A 17,030-nucleotide genomic window follows, 5' to 3' on the forward strand; every position below is an offset into this window, starting at 1 on the left:
GTAAAGTAGAAAGAACAAATATTAAAAATCAAAAAAACGGGAAATATTTTATATAATCCATGTAATGTAAGCATTTTGCCAAATTTAGACGTTCATTCTTTTGTCCTTTTAAGAACAAGTTTAACTGTGACAGAAGAAGACAGTCGTAGGGGGAAATGGAAAGAAAGGAAGAGCAAGGGGATAGGGGCAGATAATGAGGTAGGAAGACAGGGGCAAATAAGGAGAACAGACTTTGAAGACAAAGCGTCAGTGTGTTTTCACCACATAACTATTTTGCATGCTTGCTTGCTTGCTTTTTGCTTGCTCGTTCGTCCGTTTATTTGTTCGCTTAATGTGTGTGGGTGTGTTGAATCCAGTGACAACACGTCCGCAAATGAGATACAATGAAGGCGATGGACTTCCGCTCAGACCTGCGCATGTTTGGAAGCTGTTTTGGACGTCGTGGTTGGGTAACCGTTCCTGTTGGCGGCGCTCATGTCGTCCATGGTGATGGCCATCGTGTTGGACGTGCTGCGTAGCCGCCCCAGGACGCCATGATCGTGGGTGTGACGCCACTGGCTCCACTTGCGACGCAGGACCGTCATCACCTGACGTAACAGAGGACGTCATAACCTGACCTGACACTGCAACAGTCTCTGACTGACGTCACTAGGTGGACTATCACGAGACCGACAACTGAGGATAATCATGACTGACTATGCAGAGAAAATGATGACTGGGCGATAAGCAGTTAATGAAACTAGTCTAACCATAGTCCGAAAAAGTTAGGTTTAATCTGCAAATATTTTGTTCTCGACCTTTCCATTTAAAGCACGTTGCTTAACTGAAAAAAAAAAAACCCAAAGGTCAATTCAGAAATTTCGGGTATACTGGACCATCAATGCATGCCGAATGTGTTACATCTCTCTCTATACACACACACAAACAATCTTTTCTTCTTACTCTAAGTGGAGCTTATATTTTAGATTGCAAAAATAAAACCGTGGAAGCTTGTAGTCATAGTAACTATAATTTTAACGGATAATTTTTTTAGGTTGACGGATGCCAGTTCTCTCACAGAAAATAAAATAAATTTCTCTCTTACCTCGCCATTGAAAAAGCAGAAAATAAGTGAGACGGCTACACCCTGTCAAAATGAAAAAAATGTATCCTTAGAATTTACAGTCAAATGTGATGCATTGCATGCAATCAGTTACTTAACTTTGGTTCTCTGGTAATCAGGGTTAGAGCTTCCTGTGCATACACAAGAAAGTTGAGACTACATGGCGCTTCTAGCGGATGAACATGGAACAATACATATCACACACACACACACAAAAAAAAGAAAGAAAGAAAGTGAAATACAAAGAAGCTGATCTGGAGGCATATTAGTAAGAAGAAAGGGAGGAATACGAAATAACACATTGATTAATGACATGCCGCAAAGAATGAAGTTAATATCTGCTACATTCCCACAAATACAATTTGGATAACAAACCGGATATGCCACATCCTCACGAAAAAGACGCAGATGACTGACCTGATATGCCACAAGGAAGGCGGAGATGATCTTCCACACCCTCACTCCCTCCCGACTCATCTCGGGTCTGACCAGCATGATGAGGTTGTTGGTTCCAAAAAGAGGGATCATGATCAGCACTGCTTTCACTGCCCTCCTGAAGCCACCAAATAATCATACTAAGTAGATTAAACATTAAATCTTACAAAACATATCCATTTTGCTAAATAAGACTACGAATCTTGACCAATAATCATATATTCAACTTATAAATTTAACAGGAAGTCATAGCTGAAATAAGTCTATAAATTGTTTCAAGTAATGATTCCATGGCGATCCACTTTGCAGTCAAGAACGGTCATGGAACCCAGGTCAATAAAGAACTCCACTGAATGTTGTTCTTGGACATTTGACCGACAAGGTGCGAACTAATATTGTTACCTGTACTGCAGCTGTTCGTGGGAATTGAAGGCTCGGAGCTTGGACATCAGGATGCGAAGAATATTGAGGAAGAACGCGAAGTTCACCTGCGTGACAAGCCCTCACATTAACAAAAGTTTGTTTTGAAGAAGAGAAATATCTGAAACTTCTATATAAAGAAGATTAACTAAAGATAATGAATAAATATTGAAACAAAAAAGCGCTCTTTTAACCAAAAGCTTGTCCTAAACACCTCCACATATAGCGAAGATAGAAATGGCTTTGCTAAGACATTTTGCTTTGACACATATTGATGACGAAGTAACCAAAGCACATAGGGCTAGACTATGGAAATATTATAGGTCATAGGTCATGTTCGATATGTCAGTGAGAGGCAGCAGCTTTGTTTTGCTCGCGACACGCACTGTGGACCCAAAGAACAGGCAACATAATGAAATTTCGTCGGCCAGTCGGCGCCCAGACCAAGGTAGAAATGTGATTCAGCAAAATTCTGAGCGACGTCTGGAATATTCTATGGCGGTTAGGTCTATGTCCAGAAAGGAGAGAAGAAATCTGTTTACTGTGTTTTATTCATGCTCGTATAGCCATGAACAGTTCACCAAGCAAAGAATTAGGATCTGACATACTGTCTGTCACTGGAACGAGGCTTGTGACAGATGAATGGTTATTCGTTAGTTTATTTTCGTATTTGACAGTTGGCTGTGTAGGAGGCTGGCGTGTGTTCAATACAAACTCCAAACACAGTTACTATTTGAGATTCAAATCTTATGCGTATGAGGATGTCGAGTAGCTAGAAATTTCATCGGAACTGGTTATTAATACTCCATAAAAATACAAGAAAAATAAAGTAAAATAAAACTGATACAGTTGGCATCAAGGCGAGATTGAATGATTGTTTAAAGCAAAGGCTGGCCACAAAGAAAATGAGAAAAAAAAAGAGTTTTCTAGAAAACTTTCTTTTTGATCATATGCCACGGCTTATTCTCACAGGAAATCCTCGGACACAGACTCCGTCATCGCACATGAGCTTCAGTGAGTGGTTTGCCTCCCAAGCGATCGTACCGCCGCCACCAGACTGTCAACCTTCTGAAGTTTTACACTAGCTCCTTTCACATTCATCGAAAATTAACATCCTTTGGGAAAAGTTATAGAAACAAAACAGAAAGCTGTAAATGTTATTAGATAGGCATGAATAAAAAGTATTGCAGAAAATTAAAAAATTTATTTTAAAAAAATCAGACTGTCCTACAAGGCAGCTTGGAGGGTAGTTGATACCGCAATGACCAGAGGAAGAACTGGATTACCAACTTCAAAGACTGAACTGGTCGTCCTGTACAGGACCTGCTGAATGTCGCCCACAATAGGCAAGAGTGGAGGACCTGTCAGCTGCCGTGTCCATCCATGTGCTCCCCCCAACGACAGTTACCAGTCAAGGGACAACTGACTGACAACGGGCAACATCAGGAATGTGCACAAGAGAGGTGTAGACAGGTGAATAGATATCAAGCTTAGCGAGGAAAAAGGGGTTGCTAATATCTTTCGTAATATGAGATGCTGTGATGAGGACTGGAAACTGCGGGATTCGTTGTGAATATCCCAGGCCGACAATAACAACATTGTGGTGAATGGGTTACAAGCAGTAATCTTTAACACAGAGGTAAATTACTATTCACATTCTGACCGCTACTGTTTTGACAAACAAGGACCAAAGGTAAGATTAAGAACTTACCAAAGGTAAGAACTAGCCATCTACCTGCGGTCACGTGGGTGACTAGAAGTGCACTGTATTTTCGCGTGAAGGAGATGGACGGAATGGAGGAGGCGAAAGACTAGTGAATGTGAAGAGAGTGGGAGGATAATGAGGGTGGTGCCAGCCACCATGACTCGCTTGCTCGCTACCTTCCGTTCATCCCTTCCTGTCCCTGTCCTGTCTTTAGGTTTCTGGCATTTGCTACCCTCTCAAATTACAACTTTTGTTAATGCTTTGTTCGTGTAGAGCCACAGGCAACATTTTAGAACGGAGAAAAATAAACATGCTCCCAAGAAAATATTCCAACCAAACGTAGTCTACGACCCTTCCGATGGGAAAAGAATATTCCTGATAAATGTGATGAAGAAAAACGGTTCAGTTTTGCATAATTATCAACCGCCACCATACAGCTACACTTTGTTTTATTTGTAAGATAGTTGGAGCTGTCTCATAGACTCATGTGGCAGACAAGAATTTAGCTATTTTCTCCAGCAGCTGCATTCCCCAAGCAATTCCCCTAAAATGCTTGGCGGTTGGAGATTTCTATGGATGCTGTAAGCAGAACTCACGATGAGGGAGACTATGACAGGGGCTATGATGGTCCACAAGGCCCACGAGTGCGGGATCCAACACCTGCAAGACAGAAAAACATAGCAAAGGGCATCAGGTAGATCTTCTAAACACACAGTAAACATTCTTTACCAACTAGAATTAGCGATTTTTATTGCACTAAAATATAATGACTGACAGACTGATAAGTTTGTAAGGAATAGACATCTTTTGGTAACAACATTTAAAGGAATAATGTTGTTAGAAGTAAAGGTCTTTGATCCACAGCTCTTATCGTTGATAAAAACTCCTACCATTCGCATCCACCCTACTCCTATCGGCTCCAGACCGACCCACCGAACACCCAGCCGGCATTTTCTTTGTCTCTGCTATTAAGACACGCAGACATTCCTCTAGCAATCAACAAACTAACCGTTTTGCTGGCCCGCCGACCAAGTCATCAATAGGTTAGAAGACATAGAAATTGGAGGAAGAAAATCTCTGCGGTTCATGTTTAGACATCAGTCAATCCTGTGCCCATCAAGAGGTCATTGACCTCCTGTGGAAGGCGGGAGCCATGAGTTACTGAGAAAGCGTGGGTTATGTAGGCGAGATTCCTATCTGTCTGAAATTGGCGTCTGCCGAGCGGGGATGGACTGGAAGGAGGGCAACAAATGTGGAGACAGAACCTATAAAACTTTACAATAAGTAGTTGGCTTTTTCCTCCGCCAAACAGAAGTTTGAATGTGTGTGGTTTTTTTTTCTTTGGTGGTGATGATGGTTCCACCTCCTGATTATTGTTGCCAGAGGAAAGACGAAGTGTGTGTGTGTGTTCTTGTGTGCCCTAGCCGGCCATTTTTCATACAAATCAGAATAATATAACACTATCAATCTTTACTTTCAGAACGCCTTTTTATCGCACGAAGTCTTAACTTTGACACTTCTTCTACAAACAATAAGAATAAAGAAAAAAAAATGAATAAATGACGAATCGAATAAATAAACTACTCAGACTCACTGTGCAAATACAAACAACATTTTAGATTGAACATTGCTAGGCTGTTCCCAGGGAGGCAAACATTGCAAGAAGCCCATCATCATAGCCTCATGTTTGTTTCCTTCACTTTCGTCTCAACACAGCCATGAAAATATTTGGATTGGGATTTCACTGAAGATCATTCTCTTCTCCGAAAGGCGATTGCAAAGAGCAACTTTGGGGTGAAAAAAACAAGTTGCGCCATTAATGGTTTCTGGCACAAAAGAGCAAAGCTGCCCTGCGGGTGTTGCAGGCGACAAGGTGTAGTGGCGGCTCACTGACAGCTCTGTCCGTCAAGGGCCAATTGGCTGGTCCTGTCTCTGATGGCCAGATGATGACTTATCGCCAGAGAGCCTTCTCCCAGGACATCGAGACACAGAATTTATTCAAGATATCGAAGGCAAATTCAGTGGCCAGCTGACAATGGCACGAAAAAGCACTACACTTGGCCAGTCTGTCTGTAAGGCCAAGGGTTTGCCAGCTTTATCTTCAGGGCAAGTGTTTGCCGGAAGACACGACGGTTCAGTCAAGTAAACAACAAAGCAGGTGAGGATCAACAACCCACAAACCAGCAGAGACTAGTCACAATATGAATTAAACTTTACTTAAATCTCCTCCTTTTTAATATTGTTAATGTCATTATTTTCATTTCAAAGAAAAGTCTGTGAATTATCTAGCTCGCTCAGAGTTTTTGCTAAATATTCTGTCATAATATCACATGTAGTGAAGTGAACCATTGTGTGATTAGTGGATAGCCGCTGTACTCATCTTTAAAGCAAACAATAGCATCTGGTTCTGCATTCAAGATTCTATCCCCAAAACGGGAAAAAACCGACACCAGTGTCCATTCCTAGCACATCCCGCAACCTTCATCTCAATCATCCCTTCTCTCCCTCTCTCTCTCACTCCGAGACCTGTAAGAAAAACATGGAGGCTCACTCTTTGTCCAGCTCCTGGTCCACAGCCCGGATACAAGCGTAGATAATTGTAGGAACCACTGGTACAGCTGTCATAGGAAGAAAATCTACATTGTAAATACGATAAACAAGAAATAAACAGAAGAAACACACACGCACACACTCGCACATATATGTAAGCACGCACGCATTCACAAAAATCGCGGTTAGTCGGCTTACAAGAGACCGATTCTCAGTTCTGTTCTTGATTGTGATTTCCTTTCGATGACAGTTTGGCATGTTTGCACAAATAGAACAGCAGAAGAAACAAAACACTCCAGAATCAAAGTTCTTATCTTTGTTTGTTTTTTTTTTTTTGTTTTTGTTTTTTTTTGTTTTTTTTGTTTGAACATGTTTACAATGACAACATTTTATTATTTGCTAGATTGAAGAAACGTTTTGTCAAGATTCGTATTTCAAACATGCCAAACAACCAAAATCACAAAGTAGCACGTTTAACCTTTCAGGTAGATGTTGATAAAATATATAAATTTGAGTTCACAGTGGAGAGTGTGGTGTATCTATAATCAGTGGCAGACGTTCTCTCTCTCAGAAACCGACTCGCCCACGTTTGCTCAACACAAACAAACACACATTCTACAAAGAGAGAAAATAGGAAAAGGGAAAATTTTGTCGTTTTTTTCCATCAAGTAAATCATGATCGTCAGGCTTTGCTGTCGTTTATTTTGTATTAACTTTGCAAAATAAGCGCCAGATCCTCCCAATTCAATCTTTGTTTATTTTAGAATAATCCTTGTGAATTACTGCATATACATGATTTTATTCTTGTAGTAATGTTTTATAATGCTCATTTGCATTGCTATTTAACTATAAAGCAAATTTACAAAGATGGAAGTACATGCAATAAATCAGCAGCGGAGGAAAGACAGACAAATGGAACAAGAGAGGCACAGAAGGAGGGAGGGAGCTAGAAGGAGGGTGGACTTGTTGCAGCCACAGAGATGAGTACTTGGAGCGAGAGAGGTTAGTCCGAAATTTGTGTCATGTCCAGATGGAGCATTACCCAACAAAACAAACGGGGTCGGCATGTATGTGCATTAATACTGCTCGTCGGCTGCTAAGCCTCGGTCGTCTGCCCGGTGACAAATACACACAGTGACCTCCCCTCCCCCTCATCCCGTCCCTCCCTCTCATACTGTGGGCTGAGCGCTGCTCAGCTTGCAGCAGACCTCAGTGTTTAAGTAACGTGCTGCCGCATGGCATTGTGGGCAGGTGCATCTGTCATCGCCCTTCACCTTTCTTCTCGTCCCTGCTCGTGGGTAGGGATAGAGGACGGGGGTAAAGGTCATTTTGTACCAGGCGAGCAGGTGGTTACCGTTCCTGTTACTTTCTCACAAGACTTGGGAACAGTTGTGCTCATGATGATGATTACTAGCTAAATTAAAGAAGTTAAATTCAATAATATCAAACCTTTTCTAATTTTAAATACGGAAATATTTCATTTTCTTTTAACTATTAAATTTCAAATTACATTAATCAACATATGTGTTATACATTAAATGTTAGTCAATGTAAAAAATTCTAGGAAATAATTTGAGTATGATCGGTGTACTTGAAATGTTTGATTACAGAAGGAAATAATACCGTTCATGAGAAGTCAATGCACTGTTTACGATCCTCCACACACCTTCACCGTGTAATTCTCAATGGAAAATTGAATCGTCAGCTTGCATGCGGCATGTCACCTGACAAGGCAAGGTGTCGCAAATTTTCACAGTCTGATGGGAATTAAATTAGTTTTCTTTTGGGGAAAACAACGGTGTCGTACTGTGGAACTCTCTCTCCTTCTCCTGTCTATTAAGAAGACCGACAGTCTGCAACCAGACTTCCCTCGGTGCAATTAACCAAGTCTCGGAGAAGAAAGAACGACAGGCAAGCTCCTCCTTTGTTTCCCAGCTCGCCATCTCCTTCGTCTGAGTTCTATGGCTCTCTAGAGAGACTTTGACTATTTTAGCCAGAACTTCCTACCCAGACTGGTGTTTGTGTAGGGTACTTCCATAGGACCTTTGTGTTAGTACTACCAACTCCACTGTTTTGGTCCAACAGAAACTTACCCAGACTGATGCATTGGTAGTATACACAGAGAAATGTAGAAACTTGTCAGTGTCGTTTAGTCTTCAACATTCTTTATTTCGGCTACTGGAATGGAATTCTGTTGAGAAACACTCAATACTGATTGCCTGATACCCGCAAAACTGCATCCTGGGAAGGTGGAAACACTGCCCGGACCGGATCAATGGAGGGGTTAGTGAAAGATTTAACAGGTGATTGCATGAATCGTGTCAAACTAACCGACCGCAACTGAACTCAGCGGAAATGATGATGAAGATGAGCGGTAATGTAATCAGTAGCATGGGTAGCTTCCACACCACTTGCCGTGCATGTAACAAAGCTGGGTAACTACCCGCGCACACGAACACAAAAGTCTCTCCTGCACTTTTCCCTCTCTCTCTCTCCTTGTCTTGCTTTTCGCTCTCTAACTCACCCCCGACCCCTATTTTTTTTTCTTCGCACTCCAGCAATCTCAAAAAGTACGAGACGTCTTAGCCAAGAATGAAAACAAACGAAACACTATCAGTCACCCCTGACAACGGCAGTTACAAGCACACGCTAAGCTGCAGTTACCACAACACCCTGAGACAGCGGCCTTTGGTGGCCCACTTACCCGGCTAATAACCCAGCACGGAATGGCCGACATCGGAGAACGTGACAAGGGGGATGGTTTTTTCCAGTAGACTTCCCGGATGTCGGGGGTCTGGGGGACCTTCTTTTATCTACGTCTGCCGAGGTCTCGTGGTCCGTAATATATGCAGGTCCTGTGTGTGGATCAGCTTCCATGTGTAAGTCAGTGAAGACGATGTGGAGGTCCTGGAGGTCTTCAGCAGCTTTGGTGCTATACTTCATGTCTTGGTGATGTCGGTCAGCTGAGGTTCGGATTCTTCACTCTGGACCGGCATAGGTCTATACTTGACCTCTTGGCCATCTTGGTCAATTTAGTGCTTTATGTCTTGGTGATGGTGGTCAGCTGAGTGCTATACTGCACGTCCTGGTGGTCTTGGTCTTCTCGAGTTACCTCCACTTAACTCGATGGCGAAAATGCGCGATACCTTTTTCTAATTCTGTCTCTCTGTCTTCCCAGAGACACTGCACACACACACCCACCCGCACACACACACACACTACTGCACTCATAAACATGAATCAAATTCTTCTCAAAAACATTCGGTCCTCCCGTAATCTGCACTTTCAGTCCCACGTTTCCCTGAATGTGTTCGTTTTTTCCCTCTCCAATCTGTTTTCTATCACGTTTCTTGGAAGATGAGTTTGGAACAATCTGGAGACAAGAGTGATTTAAGTTACAAATTACAGCGTCAGGGGAGCGGCTGGTGTAATCCGTTACCGTCTGAGTGAAACACCTCTGTTTTCATTTCCTTCTGCCATCTTATTTCTTTTCTTTTCCCCGGATTTTTCTCCATCTCATACAAGTTCTTCTTCTGTCTTTTCTTCATGTCCTCCATTTAATAAGACATAGCAGTCTGGCAATTCTCAGTCCAGGAGGTGCGGTCAACATGTATCGATAACAATGGACACTAAAAGGGTTGCATTAAAGAAAAAGTTACAACTCGACCTTCTGTAATACAACACTGATGATCTGATGAAACCAACAAACAGATGAAAACAGTGGCACCGCCATGTACACTCTTATTCCATAAGAAATTGTTTCTAACACAATTTAACAAACAAGAAAATAAAACCTAAAAAATGAACACTCCCTATTGATATTTGTTAATTAATTGAAAGTTTTTTTTAACTCCTCTTAAGTCGGAAATACCAGTCTGCAAGTAATGTAAGATCATGGGCAAAAATTATTACCTTTATGTTCTCAGACAAGAGCAAGAAATTATAAGACTATTCAAGAAATACGAAGGCGTAGCTTTCAGGATCGATGAAGGAGAAAATTCTAGAACAGCTGCTAAGAAAAGTTGTGTGCTGGAGGCCATTTTCACAAACATATTTTGATGGCATTCGCTTGAAGCCGAACAACACAAGCGTCTGTGCTTCTTCCAAAACGAGCTCCGAGGGTAAAATGGACGAACAAGAAAACGATTTTGGAAAAATGTCTTGTAGCTTTCACTAGTGTCATCGAGAGATTCAACAAAAAATGTACGTGTCCTGAAAACCAAACAGGGGATTTCTATATTATTAATTTTTATTCCCTTTCACCTGGAGGTCTGCAGACAAAAACAGGAAATGGAGAAAATGTTCATGAACCAGACTCCTATTTTAAGGAGGAATTCAAAAGCGTTAATTAAAAAAAAAAACTATCGAACACTAAAGTAGCTTACAAAAAATCTGCAGATCATCAGTATGTTTTGGAAATGATTTTGATGAATACGAATGTGTACATTATGATGTGTGTTTCATGCACACTGCAATGTGCGATTGGTGCACGCGTACGTACACACACACACACACACACAAACACACTCACAAAACACACACACACGCACACACACACTAAGACTCCCACGCCCATCCACATGCACACAGCCTCTTAAGGGCTTATGTCTGCGGGCACAGAAAACTAATAAAGTTTTTTGGTCTAAGCTAAAAATTAAAACCCAGTTTGTGAATTTCTTTTCCACCTGCTGGATTGTTCGGTGCTGACGGCCTGAAAGTCAAGAAATAATTGCCGAGCCGCGTGCGACAGTCGGTTACAGGTGCTCGGGTGGGCGTTTGTCGCCTGGGGATGAACAGAGTTGTCCTTTCTTTGCTGCTTTTTGAGGGGAGGACTTGCAAGTAATAATGGAAAGGGGCTTGTCTCTGTTTTCAAATCCCAGTTTAAGACGTGTTCGCGAAATTATAATGCATATTTTAAAACTGATTAACCGAAAACATTGTTTAGGAACAGTTTAGATTAAAAGCGACAGAAGAATAGAAAACTTTTAAAGAAGAATATGTGTGTGTGTGTGAGGGGAGAGAGAGAAAAAGACTTTGTATGTAAGAATCTGGAATAAACGAATGCAATATTTAGACAACGATAAAACAATATATAAAATCTTACTTCGTGAGTAAAACCGTCACAGGTACGAACTCTCACAACCGACTCACAAAAAGCACTCGGCTCTATCTCACATCCCTAAGGCTCACCCCAGCCCACGCCGTAGCAGATGCGCAGCAGCTTCTTCTCCTTGGAGAAGGCGTGCACGATGATGGTGTGGAGGAACAGCCCCTCACAGAACATCCAGCAGTAGTTGCTGAGTGAGATGTACTGCGTCAGCACGTGAACAACCTTGCACCACACCTGTCGGACATAGCGTGAACACAGCTCGTCACTTGGCAACACAGTGTACACAGCTTACGTCACTACACAGCGCACAAAGCTCATCACTTCCCCTGTGGAAGGGGGAGGGCAGCCTTACCACGTGTTTTATTGCCGACGATTACCTCTCTTGACTATCATGACCCATGAAAAACACCAGAAACATTTACATTTCGGGTCAGAAAATACAAACCTGTCTCGACGTGCCAGACTCAGACACAAAACAGTAAAACATTAAACCGTCAGGGTTCTCGACAAAATGTTTTGTTGCCGGGACACCTGCTGCTGCACATTGAACGAGAGAGACTTGCAAGGAGTATACACTTCGAAAAGTCTAGTTGTTGGTGTTTACTATCCTTAATATAAAAAAAGCATAATGTAAGATTTACTCTCACTTTCTGCCTCGTCTTGTGTGCATTTTCACAGAGTTACACTGTTAAACATTCAGTTAAATACACGGACACATACACACATTTCTTTAGATATATTGGTGTTTGATGAAGAAGTACTAGAATTTAGCTCGAGTTCAAACGCAGTACACCCACTAAAATGTTGGAGGTCCTATCCGGTTTTAATAATCAAACTTTGTAAATAAATGTCATACAAGTTCTGATTCTAGAAATTAGTGTTATCAAAGAGAGAGAGAGAGCGTCTGTAACTCCGGAAGTCACGTGTCATGAGTGCGCATGCTCACTGGGTTTTCTCTGATGACGTCCACCTTGAGGACCAGCTGTGTGTAGGACACTGTCCACAGGACACCCGTGATGATGTAGGACAGGAACAGGTGCTGGTGCATGATCACACGGGTACACCGCAACTGTCTGCACACCAACACATCACAGTTACCTTCACAATAATATAAACTCATTACCTTCATTACCTTCACTGTAACATCAATCACATCACAGTTACCTTCATAATAACATTTAGTACATCATGGTTTAGTACATCATTCACTCTGGTTACCTTCTGTGTGTGTGTGAGCTGGACTGTATAGAATTGAGTTGAACGGAACCTTAAGACCACATTTATCCAACCAGCCAGCTATTTGTCTATTTATGTCTTCAGTGCATACTTTGGTTGGTTTGTGTGCACGTGTGTATTTTCCTTAAATTTGTTTGTTCATGTGCACCACACATCTTTAATGAAGTGCAAATAATGGGCAATGATGATGTCTTGGTATAAATGCGATCAGCTCAGAAGAATATATTTTCCGATCTCTCCACGTTCTTTAAATGCTCAAGCTGGTGGACTCTTCTTCCCTCCCACCCCTCCTCCATCTCCTCGCACTCACAATAAAAAAAACCCAACGACTAAGGAGTTTACACACCGGGGGAAGGAGCAGTACCCTGAAATACTGCATCATTAACGTATCGAGTTGTCTTTAACTGCAGGGACTGCCTTGGTTACGGCGCTGTTGACACCCTGGCAGGACGCTCAATAAAAGCCATTGCCTCACCCGCCCAGACTATCTTTAGAAAGGTTAACTCAGGCGAAACTTTAACAGACGGCTCGAGACGGGAGGCGACCTTTATAAAACCAACGGCTCCCTTGCTGGATGCCAAGGTGTTTAAGGGAGGTCAGATGGTCAGGTTCCACGACCAAGCAATCGGAGCCTGGAAAAGGGACTGCTGGGAAGTCCAGACCAACTGCACATCCATGCATGGGCAATGGGTATTTACACTTAGATATGTCTGTTGTATCTCGCCCTACCGAACGCTTTAGGACACAAATAAATCGTCGGGCGATTGGTTGCTTAGTTATAAACCTGCTCTCTCTCGATCCTCCACAAAGTAAAATGTTATCTCTGGGCGTCGGATGTGGCATCCACCAAACGTCTCAAAGACCGTTGATCGATTGCGAAACATTTGTTCCTGTTGCTGATACAGCGACATTGGCCAATAAATCCTTGCCGTTCCCGAGAGGAGCTAGTCCATACACATCTGACCCCGGTGCTGAACCACACTCTCATCCTCTTGCGCATCGATACTGCAACGGATGCAAGTCTTTCCCTCATCCTCCTTCTCACCTCTTCTTCCAGCCTCATGTTCACCCCATCCCCCACCAGCCCATTGGACACCATTGAGGACCTTTCTCGGAATGTAAGCGTCTGGTTGTGATGTAAATGTTAAAATCATTCAGCTTAGAACAATGACAGTTTCTAGCTTAAAAATTCCGCCTAGCTCTCCTAAAAACTCTCAATGAATGGTTTATTCTTGTAATATTTTACTCGAGCACTGCGGACAATGCCCTTTTCAGGAATTACTGGAAATCTATAATCTTGCACATAACCATATGCCTCTCAATTTTTATATTTTTATTTATTTATTTATTTTTGGACAGCGAAGGAATTTTGAGGGGAGCTGTCTGTTGTCTATTGCTTTAATTTCTTTATTTCTTATACTTGTTACATGGGGTCAATGTATTGTATTAATATAACTTAACATGTTCAGACATTTTACCACACGACTGTCAGGCGCAGGCTGTGGGGAAGGTTGGCAGTTATTTCTGCGAGCATCACGCCGCGGGTGTAGAACAAGTGGGGAAAATTTGAGGCCTGCCACTCACTATACAGCTCTGGTCGACAAGTGAACCCCTAACATTGACCTCAGACGAACGGCCAGCTTTCACGAAGAATGTTCTGCACTGACTGTTCCACTGGCCCTCTGTTGATGAGGAGGGTGTGTGCTACCTTCTCCCTGTCTGGACGCAAGTTTGCTCTTTGCAGCCGTGAAATACTTGGTAGATATCGGGGTTAATAAATGATTTGTACAAAGTAAATAAAATTCGGCTTTGCCCAAAAATTGGTGGACAAAATAAATAATCGGTTTTATTTAAGTTTCCTGTTATCAAAAGTTTTGAATCATTTGTTTTCTTCTCAAACAATGGTGTGTGGTGAGGAAGTCTTGCTGGCAAGTTGCGATCATATATGATCTGTGTGATCTCATACATACATAACCTGTAAAATGTATTAGTTTTATGTTGAAGTCTTGTCGAACATCGAAAGAAGACTGTATTGTCGAGAAGGACACTCGAGCTGCCACGAGTGTTGTAAAGGAAAGTGTCCGTGAAAGCGATAACTCTGTTACTTCATGGCCGCCAAGACACCGAGAAACATCATCTGGTGATTATCTCCTCCTTGCGCCTTCAGCTGCGAAGGGGAAAATGTAGATGGATGAGCATGTGACTACTGTTTAGTCTGAAAACAGTTACCGCTCTTCCACGGCGAGAGGACTACTCTGAAGAGCGAATCAGATCGATAGAGTGATAGCCCCTTGCCAGACAGTTTGGAAGACGGACGACACATAACGTGAACAAATGGCGGCCATTTAAAAAGAGATTCTCACTTTAATTTCCATCTCCTTTTAAAGTTTTTTTTCACACTTTAATAAGAAAAAATGGGCCTTACGATCCAATTTGTTTAAGAGTGAATAGGTGAACAGGTATCTGAGTGAGATGATGATAGATGGCTAGATGGGTGGATGGGTGGGTGGGTGGATGGATGGGTGGTTGGTTGGATTGGATGATGAAAATCAAGTACCCAAAGTGTAAACAGCCCACTCCTTCACGTTCGTAAGCCAGCTCTTCATCTGGCCACCGCGGCTTCCACCGACAAAGTGTTGTGCCGGGTTAAAGGGTCCGACAGACCAGCTTACTCCGCAAGTAGTGGTTCCTGGTGTCCTATGAGTTAGAAAGACATTATTTTATGTTCATAGTAGGAGATACAGATCAACCTCATCTCTCTGTGGAAGCGGATAGCCGAGTGGTTAGAGCGCTGGCGTCCGAAATGAGAGCGTGCTGGTTCATTTCCCGATTGTTCTTTTATACCCATCGATGTAAGTATTCACTAGATTGTCCCACAGACCGTTGGTGAGACACATCCATAGTCGCTGTTGTTGTCGCAATCCTGATGGGCATATCTGTCGTGGGTCTGTCGGGAAGTTTAGGAGAGACTGGCTCTCAAGTACTTACAGCTGTTTATCTCTTCCAGACCTACTCCCTTTATGTCGAGACCGACTCTGCTGTTGCCCAGGGCCGCGGTCCTCGTGTCAGTGCTGGTCTTCATTCCATATGCATTAAACCATTCTGCGAGTCTGTTGTGAGGTCTGGCGGTTCTCTTGTAGTGTCTGATGTCAGAATCGATGGCGTCTGCGAAGCGTGGGCTGCAAATCGGCCTTCCACCGATGTCAACGGAAGTGTGATGGACAGAAGGCGTGATGCATGATGTGCTTCCAGATATGGAACAGCACAGGTCACGGGGTCACCCTTGACACACCCTTGTCGTGTGACAGGATCCCATTTTGTTATTCAGTAGTCATGCGCACTTTGAACTCTACCATATGTTTTTGATGAATTGAACGTGACTCTTTTCGATGCTGAATTTTTGCATCTCATGTCAGACTCTGTCAAAAAAAATTTTACAGTTTGTAAGTTGTGATGGAGGTCCCACTAATAATGAAGATGATTGTCTATCAGTAGGCGACAGTTGAAGATATCCCCTGCTAGCTATGTGGAAGCATTTAATCATCAATTAGCTTTCTTTTTCTGTTTTATTTTAGGGACATTAATGTCTTCTTTCCAAAAATCTACAAAGGCTGACTTAAAAACACGAAGAAGACTACAGTAAACAGCAAGGTTTACAAAATGAGAGAATTTGTTCGGTATTCCGTTTCTGTGACAAGCCATTCTCTCTCAGGCGAAGAATTTAAAGACAATTTTTTTAAAAGCCATCACTGCCCAAACATTTGAGTTGTCCTTTGAGAAAAAGGTTGATCAATATTGTAACTTTTGTTACAACGCCTCAAAAAGTTAGATGCCCATCTCTTTAATTCCTTTTTTTTTTCTTCTTAAATAAGTTTTCCTGCCGATCAAACTTTCTTCGCAAAAGAAAACGTTTATGAAGCAGCAGATCGATAGCAGAAGACCTCGTGACCCCGAAGCCCGGTTTTCTTCAATGCTACTTAAGGGTCTGGCGATGTGTGTCCATGTCGCCCAAAGCCTGGTGCAGGCACTGATCCTGCATCTTGCATGCAGGTCCTGGAGCAGGGATTGCTTTCCCAAGAAACAGCGACGAGTGCGGAACGATTGCTTCTTGATTGATCCTCCAAGTGTTCTCAAGTGATTCGATTTTAGTAAAGCCAGGATGCTTTAGTCAGACGAGGAGACGTCCAAGAAGCAGGGATCGCTCAGGGTCAGTAGGGACACACGCATGCGCAAAACAGGTGCAAGGGGATGTCGGTTTTTATACGAATATAACAAGCGTGGAAATAAAATTAAACGCACAAAAAATATTTTTAAAGTGTTTGGAAAGATGAAAAGAATAGAGAAGTTGTGAGAATAAAAATTAGAAAGATAAAAAGCTTGGTAAATCCAGCGACATGCCATCATTACTCTTACACGAACTGACAGCTACATAACTGTCTTCATCTTTGACAGCCAACATCTTGGTCGTAGCA

General features: G+C 42.4%; 1 protein-coding gene across 3 annotated transcripts in view; it reads right to left on the minus strand.

The window, feature by feature from the left end:
• The window catches only part of LOC112563878 (calcitonin gene-related peptide type 1 receptor-like), a 74,724-nt gene that overhangs the window by 3,519 nt on the left and 54,175 nt on the right, over positions 1-17,030 (minus strand). For all 3 annotated transcript variants that reach the window (XM_025238297.1, XM_025238299.1, XM_025238298.1), the window contains exons 6-13: positions 12,269-12,395; positions 11,403-11,556; positions 6,214-6,280; positions 4,259-4,322; positions 1,940-2,025; positions 1,520-1,655; positions 1,085-1,126; positions 411-587 (exon numbers count right to left, since the gene is read on the minus strand). In XM_025238297.1, coding sequence (XP_025094082.1) covers positions 411-587; positions 1,085-1,126; positions 1,520-1,655; positions 1,940-2,025; positions 4,259-4,322; positions 6,214-6,280; positions 11,403-11,556; positions 12,269-12,395 — 853 coding nt within the window. The remainder of the gene's footprint in view (positions 1-410; positions 588-1,084; positions 1,127-1,519; positions 1,656-1,939; positions 2,026-4,258; positions 4,323-6,213; positions 6,281-11,402; positions 11,557-12,268; positions 12,396-17,030) is intronic.

Source organism: Pomacea canaliculata, linkage group LG5 (assembly GCF_003073045.1).
Source record: "Pomacea canaliculata isolate SZHN2017 linkage group LG5, ASM307304v1, whole genome shotgun sequence".
NCBI lineage: Eukaryota > Metazoa > Mollusca > Gastropoda > Architaenioglossa > Ampullariidae > Pomacea > Pomacea canaliculata.